A 9,577-nucleotide genomic window follows, 5' to 3' on the forward strand; every position below is an offset into this window, starting at 1 on the left:
GTTCTGATTGGCCCCGGCTCTTTTGCTTATAAGAGATCCTTTCCCTGCAAGTACTAGGGACCAAACTCGAGATCTTCCTCCTTCGAGACATGCGCTCGGTTACACCACCGCCGAAGACAACAGCAATAGGCGCAAACCGACTAAGCCAAGAAGAGCGGCCAGATATTCCAGCAACACGCTAAACCAGAAAAACAGAACAGCCATTTTTCAAGCGGTTGTTCATGCTGAATCACCACCTTCCAACCTATAAATCTTAGCTATATTTAGAACAGCCCCCCTCCCTTTATGGTTGATTAATTAGGGACGCCACAAAGACGAAGCTGAGCCCTGACTGCCATGCAATCTCCCGGACCATGAAACGTTCATTTTTCGACTGTCCGTGTCGGACATTTCATAATACCCAAAGCTGATGAACGCACACACCCCCGTTGCTCTTTGCGATCCCCCCCCCTCCAACAAGGCTGGAAAGTCAATATTGGAGAAGAAATGACAGGAAAGGGTTGCCGCCATGTGTCGGTTAAGTCAACATAATTAGATTTGCCGGAGCAAGACAGGCCTGTCCTCGGCTTTGCACAGCATTAAAACAAACACCAACCAGACAGGGAGAAGCATCACTATATAGTTATCGGATGAAATTCAGAATGTTTAGGCCCAACTATTGGTCAAGCCACACGTTACTTACTCACTGCTCCATGATTATCTATCTCTGCCTAGCCAGCGTTGTGTAGTGGTTAAGAGCGGTGGTTTGGAACGGTGGACTCTAATCTGGGGAAGCGGGTTTGCTTCCCCACTCCCCCACATGAGCGGCGGCGCTAATCTGGTGAAGCGGGTTGGTTGCCCCACTCCACACGAAGCCAGCAGGATGACCTTGGGCTAGACACAGCTCTCTTAGAGCTCTCTCAGCCTCACCTTCCTCCCAGGGTGTCTGTTGTGGGGAGGGGAAGGGAAGGTGATTGTACGCCGGTTTGATTCTGCCTTAAGTGGTAGAGAAAGTCGGCATAAATACCAGGCATACCCCCCTGGTCTGATCCGGCAGGGCTCTTCGGACGTTCATGCCTGAAGGCGGGGAAGCCAACACAAAACAGCTGGGGGGGTAGCTGGGGGTGGGGGAGAAGGCAACATCCACAACTCACAACCAAGAAGGCGTCTGTGCTGGGAAAGGCCCCAAGATTTCCACTTCATCTTCGCTCGATTGGCAGCAGCTACAATCGTAACAAGTCTGACAGCAGCTCCCGCAGGTCCATCGGCACAGCAAGAGGTCCGAGATTCTAGACAACAGGCCCTGAGGCCGTTGGAAACCAGAAAGCACAATTATAACCAGTCGATTGCAGGCAGATATAGCTCTCAGTGGTCTTACACTTGCAGACTGTTAACATTTATTTAGGCTTTTTGTGCATGTCCGCGTTTCGCTCATTCCTGTTAGTCCGGTGCTAAGTTCATTCCACTTACATGAGACGAGGAAATGCAAGAAACCTACTGGCGCCATCTCATCTAAAGGGCTGCCGAGACGGGTGAACTAGGAGGATGCATTCCCAGGGCCCTGGCAGCTGCAAACAGGGCCCAGCAGAGGCACACCGGCTTCAATCAAGAATCTGTACCGGTGTGTTTTGATCGTCTGAAAAGCTACGATGGAAACTGTGGGATGTGCACGGATAAAAGTCATACAGGAAAAGCTGCTTGGATTGAACCCAGTGCGAGGTGAAAATCGGAAAGTGTGCCGATAACCTTTGAAACATGAGGACTAGTAACCTTTTTTAATAAATGGAAGCGACGCTCTCAGGGAATCCAGGCACAGAATATAAGATATTGTGGGGAATTACGTGCATCCGTGCAAATCCACAACAAGTTTTAAGCGAACGGAATATAGCTTTTCATTTTAATGCCTCTTTCAATACATATTTAAGCGTTTGCGCCATATTTTAAGCGAACTTGTCTTCAATAAGCCGAAACACACATGGTCCATGAAGAAGTGGCGCGTGCCGAAAAACGCATGAACTAAAAAACAACACACGCACCAAAAAAAAACCCCCAACACCGCAATGTACCATAGAAATAGAGAAGCAGCCTAAAATGCACGAGCCACCGGGAGAGACGAGAACAGGAGGAATGAATCATCACATTAACTCACCTCATTTATTGGTTCCAACTGTCCTTTTAGATATCCGCGACAAAGCCGAGGAGGAAGAAAAACGAAAGAGACAAGACCACTTTAGCAAGCCTCTCTGGTGACCCCCCCCCCCAACACCTGCCCTTCAAGCACTCAGCAAGGGCTTTGATTCCTAGCAAGACCCCGCCGCCGCGCCCTGCTCCGATTGCCCGGCATCTCTGAAGCAAAGGATAAAAAGATTGGAGAGGGGCGCGTGTGCATTTCATTCGTTCGCTTTCCTCAACAGGCTGCCATTTCATCCCTCCGCCTCGCACCCGGCACCTTCCCTCTTTCTAGTTCCCCGCTCTTCGCCTTCAAAACTGAATGGGCGCCTTGCGAGTCTTCGCTCGGAAGCGGGTTCCCATGAAACGAGTGGACCCTCTCGGTAAAAACATGGATCAGATCCACCCCAAACCCTGCCCTCCTCGGGTTCCACCCACCCCAAAACCCCAGGTATTTCCCAACCCAGACCTGGCCACCCTGGGTCTCCCCCTCCTCAAGATTCAGATCCTTTGGGTTGCTTTATAATAAATCAACCGCCTGTCTGTTCCTCTGCGGCCCCCTCTGATCAGCAGTAGCTCTCCAGGGTCGCATGTGACAAGTGGTCTTTTAAGCCCATGGCCTTCTGTTTGCTTATGCTTGGCCATAACTATGTGCCTTCCCTAGGGTTTCCAGCTCTGGGTTGGGAAATACCTGGAGATTTAGGGGGTGGGGCCTGAGGAGGACGGGGTTTGGGGAGGGACCTCAGCATGGTATAATGCCATAGAGTCCACCTTCTAGAGAGCCACCGCAGTGCGGTGGTTAAGAGCAGTGGTTTGGAGCGGCGGACTCTAATCTGGAGAACCGGGTTTGATTCCCCGCTCCTCCACATGAGCGGCGGAGGCGAATCTGGTGCTCTGGATTTGTTTCCTCACTCCTCCACATGAAGCCCGCTGGGGGACCTTGGGCTAGTCACAGCTCTCTCAGACCCACCTACCTCGCAGGGTGTCTGTCGCGGGGAGGGGAAGGGAAGGCGATTGTAAGCCGGTTTGATTCTCCTTTCAGTGGTAGAGAAAGTCAGTATATAAAAAACAACTCTTCTTCTTTTAATGCGGCCTTTTTCTCCAGGTGAACTGATCTCTGCCGCCTGGAGATCAGTTGTAGGAGTGGGAGATCTCCAGCCACCCCCTGGAGGTTGGCAGCCAAAGCCTCCCCCCTTGGAAAGGTGGCTAGAACTGTCGTCCAATCACTTAAGCATGGTCAAACATCACAGCTCTTCATTTAACTGTGCAGCGATACAGCTGGCACGAGATTTGGCGTTAATCCTTTTTTGTTTAAAAAAAAAATCAAGTTTCTAGCTCTCATGACGGCTGACAAAAGCCCGACGCATCCTTTGTGAAAGACTGAGGCCCTATTCAAGCAAACCACGCGCTCCTTCAATAGAGGAACAGATGGCGCGGATCGGAACGATGTTTCCTGTTGTCTTTTGTATGCCTTTGTGAGCCCGTCTTCCCTTTCATTTCCCTCGAACGGAGTCCCTGATCTGTTTGTTCGCTTCACGCCTTTTTTATGGCACGGAGGCAAACACAACATTAACAATTGTGGAGACGTAAGGGGGGAAAACCTCAGCGCAGGGAAACAAATGGCGCAAAAATGAACACCCGGGGGTTGATTTGCACGCGGGAACAAAGACATCCAGATCTAATGGCTCAGTTCAGACAGCGCGTGGAACCAGGTCATATTTAAACCACGGTTAGCGTGACTGTCTGAATGCCGGCTAACTACGGTTAATGAGGTGTAGATTCAGTAAGTTGATCAAAACGCCGCCCGTTCTTTTCTGCAATCCAGTGGCCTTGGAAAACAGCCGTGGTACCACCCCCAATCCCATTTGGAGCGGTGGACTGCGGCCTGGAGAACTGGTTTCGATTCCCTGCTCCTCCACATGAGCGGCGGAGGCTAATCTGGTGAACTGGATTGGTTTCCTCACTCCTACACATGAAGCCAGATGGGTGACCTTGGGCTAGACACAGCTCTCTCAGCCCCACCTACCTCACAGGGTGTGTGTTGTGGGGAGGGGGAGGCGATTGTAAGCCGGTTTGAGTCTTCCTTAAGTGGTAGATAAAGTCGGCATATAAAAACCAACTCTTCTTCTTCTTCATTGAGCCAACCTAAGCAACTCTGTAGAGTTTGCAACCAGAATCCTGCCTGTGTCTGTCAGGGACATCAATCCGAAAAAGGGAAGCCCTGTCACAACTGAGTTTTGAGCGTCGGGCTAGGTTCTGGGAGACCCAGCTTTAAATCCCCCTCTTGCTGGGTGGCCTTGGCCCAATCGCTTTCTTTCTGCCTAGCTTACCTCACAGGGCTGTTGTGTGGGGGACCAAGGGGTTGGGGACAAAAAAAAAACCCCACACCCACAATTTAGCAGCCTGCCTTGTCTTTATGACAAAGCAGGGCACAGAGACAGAATAATGAGAACCAGCTATTCTTCAGACTGTTGAAATTATTATACACATAAGTAACTCACTGCCACTTGACGAGGCGACAGCCACCAGGCTAGGATGGCTTTAAAAAAATGGATTAGACCAATTTACTGGTGACAAGTCTATCCATGGTTCTTAACCACAATGGCTACATGAAACTTGCATTGTTTGGCTCAGTGGTAGAGCATCTGCTTGGCATGCAGAAGGTCCCAGGTTCAATCCCCGGCATCTCCAGTTAAAGGGACTAGGCAAGTAAAGTGATGTGAAAGATCTCCGCCTGAGACCCGGAGCGCCGCTGCCGGTCTGAGTAGACAATACTGACTTAGATGGACCAAGGGTCTGATTCAGTATAAGGCAGCTTCATGTGTTCATGTGCTCACCCACCTGTTTCCCCCTTTGTAGTTATATATATTCCAGTGTTGTACAGTGGTTAATGTCTCAGAATAAGACTGGGGTTCAAGTCTCCATTTGGTCATAAAGCTCACCGGGTGACCATGGGCCAGTCAAACTCACTCTCAGCCTAATCTACCTTGCAAGGTTATTGTGAGAATAAAATGGACGAAGGGGGACAGTTGCAAGGTTGGCTGTAGGCCAGCGACGCTCTCCCTGTCAGGCTAACCCACCCCACAGGGCCGTTGTGAGGGCAAAATGGAGGCAGTGAGAATCAGGCATGCCCAAGATCCTTGGAGGATGGGACATGTAATAGAAAGAGGTGCGGTTTATCTGGTTAAGCTACCATGAGTTCCAAGCGTAGCCTGGGTCACAACCACACAGGCAGGGGGTTTGTTTCTGAGATGCCAGCGCTCATCCCTTTTCTGGAAATGCTGCCTGCACCCGCCCCTGATCCTAAGGGACTCTGCACATGGCCATAAGCACGATCTGGAGGGTTGGGATCTCTACGCTTTCAGCTAAAGGACTCAGGTGCTGGCTCCAGGGCTCCTGAGCAGCTCAGCTTAAAACCGCCTTGCCAACATCTGTCGCGTCAGAAATTTTGATCTAGCGATCTGTAAACGTGCATGAGTCACGGCTGCTTGAAGGTCAGCTCCCGGCTGGAGTTTGCAGATGCCGGTAGGCCAGGATCCGCCCTGATTCAGCAAGCATCGTTCTTGCAAGCCGCTGCAAGAACAGCGGCTTGAAAGAACGGTGCTCCAGAGCAGCAAGCCACTGCTCCAGAGCCAAATATGGCTCAGTGTGGAACCAGATATGGCTGTCTAAAAAAACACACACAAAACCTTTATGACAAGGTATATCGGAGGAATAGGTTGGATGCTAGAATTACCAGTATGCGAAGGGAAAGGCAGGCAAAGATTGTCATGGGACCAAAGGGGTTCTTAGAGATGCTTTACATAAAGGGGAACGGGTGCCAGGAATCCAAGCGCAGGCCACGCACAGAAGATTTGGTTTTTTATATGCTGGCTTTCTCAGCCCCTTAAGGAAGAATCAAACTGGTTTATAATCCCCTTCCCTTCTCCTCCCCACAACAGACACCCTGTGAGGTAGGTGGGACTGAGAGAGCTGTGACTAGCCCAAGGTCACCTAGCAGGCTTTGCGTGTAGGAGTGAGGAAACAAATCCAGTTCAACAGATTAGCCTCCGCCGCTCACGTGGAGGAGTGGGGAATCGAACCCGGTTCTCCAGATCAGAGTCCACCGCTCCAAACCAGCGCTCTTAACCACTACACCACGCTGGCTCTCACGCTTTATGCTGTGGGTTGCTTCTGTGGGTATTTAGTACTTATTGTGAGCCTTCTTGTGGGCTACTTCTCGTTGGGGCTGCAGGAACGTTTATTCATCAACATGCCAATTACCAGTCGCATTTTCACTTATGCAAACCGGCTTTCTTATGCTGGCTTTTTGTTGCTGTCTTGCTCCAAATCTAGACGTAAGGTGGCTGAACCCTGCCGAATGGCAATTGCAGTCAGAAGAACAGGGGTGGGTGGGGTGGGCTGTAAAGAAACTGCAGAACCGAAGCTAGGAGAGGGAAATATAAACTGACAAGTCCCTAGTTCGAATCATTCCTCTGCTGGGTACTTGGCTAACCTTTTCGCTCTGCCTCCGGACTGCAATACAGCAGTAATAGCGACCTACCCTACAAGGCTGTTTTAAGGATGATAATCAAACCATATGTATCAGGTGATATATTGATACTTATTCATAGAACAGAATCATAGAGTTGGAAGGGACCACCAGGGTCATCTAGTCCAACCCCCTGCACAATGCAGGAAATTCCAAACTACCCCCCCACCCCCAGTGACCCCTACTCCATGCCCAGAAGATGGCCAAGATGCCCTCCTTCTCATCATCTGCTTAAGGCCTTAGAATCAGCATTGCTGACAGATGGCCATCTAACCTCTTCTTAAAAACCTCCAGGGAAGGAGAGCTTACCACCTCATGAGGAAGCTTGTTCCACTGAGGAACCGCTCTGTTAGAAAATTCTTCCTAATTATCACTACAACGCAAGTAATTAACCTATGGAACTCACTGCCACAGGATGCAGTGATGGCCACTAGGCTGAGCGCTAGCCATAAAAAGGGAGTCCATCGGTTCATGGAAGAGGTCGATCAACAACTATTGGCCTTGATGACTAAACAAAACCTCCAAGTTCAGAGGCAGTATACCTTGGATTAACAGTTACTACTATTGCCTTGAAGATCAGTTTGTGGGCATCCCAATGGCATTCTGGCTGGCCAATGCGAGATGCAGGATGCTGGGCTAGATGGGCCTTCCTCTGTGCCGCAGTTTCCTCTTCTTCCTCCCCTATGTCCCTCAACAGTCAGGCACCTGCTGGATCTTATACATACCCAGAACCTCTCGGGAACCACTTATCATTCTAGTCCACATTGGCCATGCACAAATGGGGCAAAAAAAAAATCAGAAGAAAAGTTCTGCAAAACTTGTCAATCCCTCTTCTTTCTGCCAGAGCCCTGAGTGCAAATCCTGCTCCCTTTAACGTTCCTCGTTTCCCTTTCATGAAGGTTTCAACATGCACGCTCACCCTTCCTAGATGTTGACAGTCACAACCAGGGGTGCGGAGGGGGGGACACAACACCCGCCTGGAAAGGTCAGCAGGAAAAGCCCTCCCCGTGCGTGCAAAATACTTGTTCACCCCCTTTTTGCACCCAGCAAACCTTTCCCGGCTCCTCTCAAGCCCGGGCTTCACTTTCAGCTATGACGACACACAGATCCAATTTCCTCCGAGCCCGTTTTTTGCAGCAACCCCGTTAACCCATGAGCGCTTTGCCGGCCAAAACAACAAACACAACAAGTCAATACATACACACACACACGTGTGCACATACATATACAGATAGATACAGATAGATGTAGATATAAATATATAGATATATATCCCTTCCATACAGCTGGAAGGGACCCCAAGGGTGTGTGTGTGTATGTATATGTGTGAGTGTGTATATACACACACGATAGATAGATAGATAGATAGATAGACAGACAGACAGACAGACAGACAGACAGACAGATGGTAAAAGTCCATTGCTGACCCATGGGGTGACGTCACATCTAGATAGATAGATAGATAGATAGATAGATAGATAGATAGATAGATAGATAGATAGATAGATAGATAGATAGATAGATAGATACCACACACACATATATGTGTACATATATATATATATATATATACACACACACGTACACACACCCTTGAGGTCCCTTCTAGCTATGAAAGGGATATATATCTATATATTTCTATATCTATATACACGTGTGTGTATTGACTCGTGTTTATACACACACACACACACACACACACCCTTGAGGTCCCTTCCAGCTCTATGTATGTGTGCATATGCGTACATACATATACGTGCACACTGAACTAACTAAAAGGCTGACCCCAGCCCGTTGCCAATCGAAGGCACGGTGATACAGGTTGGATCTTGCACCGGGGAGTAAAGTCCGCCGCTCCCCGCTCAACTCCTCTGGCCCAAGTTTCTCGCGGGAGGGGGGGGGAGCCTCCCTTGGGCAAGCCTGGCCCGTCCATCTCCCCCCCCCGCCCCCCAGCCCCCCATGCATCGCCTCCCCCGCCCCTGCCGAGCCCTACCTGGACATACGCCATCTTTCCCGGGTCTCCCTTCGGCCCCGGCCGCCCAGCCCTGGGCACGGCGTCAGCCTCCGCCTGGCCTCCTGCGGGGAGCTCCGACGTGCCCGGCTGGCCCGATCCTCCCTCCCCCCGGGTCCACGCCTTGCTCCAAGCTCCCAACCCCTTGCCAGGGCTGGAAGGCTATCGGATCGCATGGCATGGCATTGCAACCCCTTTGCAACCCCTTTGCAACCCCTTTGCAACGCCCGTCTTCCCGGGATCGCACCGGCAAGGGCGAGGGGCTGGGGGCTGTGCCCGGCGCAACACGTGTCGCCGCCGGGATGCGCGTCGAAGCAGGGCTGCTCCGGGGAGGGTGCGGTTTCGGACCGGCCGCGAGGGGGCGCTGGTCGCCACGGCCAGGGCTGGACCGGTCAACGGGAGAGGGGAGCCTGGCGGGGACGGCGCTGGCACTGGTCATCCTTTGGGTAGGGCTTCAGAGGCTCAGGAAGGGACCGCCAGGGTCATCTAGTCCAACCCCCTGCACAAGGCAGGGCATTCACAACTACCTCCCCCACACACACACCCCCAGGGACCCCTACTCCATGCCCAGAAGATGGCCAAGGTGCCCTCCCTCTCATCATCTGTCATATAGAGGAGGGTGCCGGGTTGTTTCCTGTTGCCCCAGAAGGTCGGAGCAGAACCAACAGGTGGAAATTAAATCAGAAGAGTTTCCGTCTAGACATTAGGAAGAAATTTCTAACTGTTGGAGCGTTTCCTCAGTGGAACAGGCTTCCTCGGGAGGTGGTGAGCTCTCCTTCCCTGGAGGTTTTGAAGCACAGGTTAGATGGCCATCTGTCAGCAATGCTGATTCTATGACCTTAGGCAGAGCGTGAGAGGGAGGGCACCTTGGCCATCTTCTGGAGTAG

The 9,577-nt window shown here is 51.2% G+C and overlaps 1 protein-coding gene across 1 annotated transcript in view; it reads right to left on the reverse strand.

The window, feature by feature from the left end:
- The window catches only part of SYT17 (synaptotagmin 17), a 33,299-nt gene extending 24,612 nt beyond the window's left edge, over positions 1–8,687 (reverse strand). Inside the window, exons 1-3 of the mRNA XM_056866384.1 lie at positions 8,673–8,687; positions 2,129–2,146; positions 1,134–1,282 (exon numbers count right to left, since the gene is read on the reverse strand). Coding sequence (XP_056722362.1) covers positions 1,134–1,282; positions 2,129–2,146; positions 8,673–8,687 — 182 coding nt within the window. The remainder of the gene's footprint in view (positions 1–1,133; positions 1,283–2,128; positions 2,147–8,672) is intronic.
- Between the last annotated feature and the right edge of the window lie 890 nt (positions 8,688–9,577).

This window comes from Euleptes europaea, chromosome 21 (genome assembly GCF_029931775.1).
Source record: "Euleptes europaea isolate rEulEur1 chromosome 21, rEulEur1.hap1, whole genome shotgun sequence".
In the NCBI taxonomy this organism is placed as follows: Eukaryota; Metazoa; Chordata; class Lepidosauria; order Squamata; family Sphaerodactylidae; genus Euleptes; species Euleptes europaea.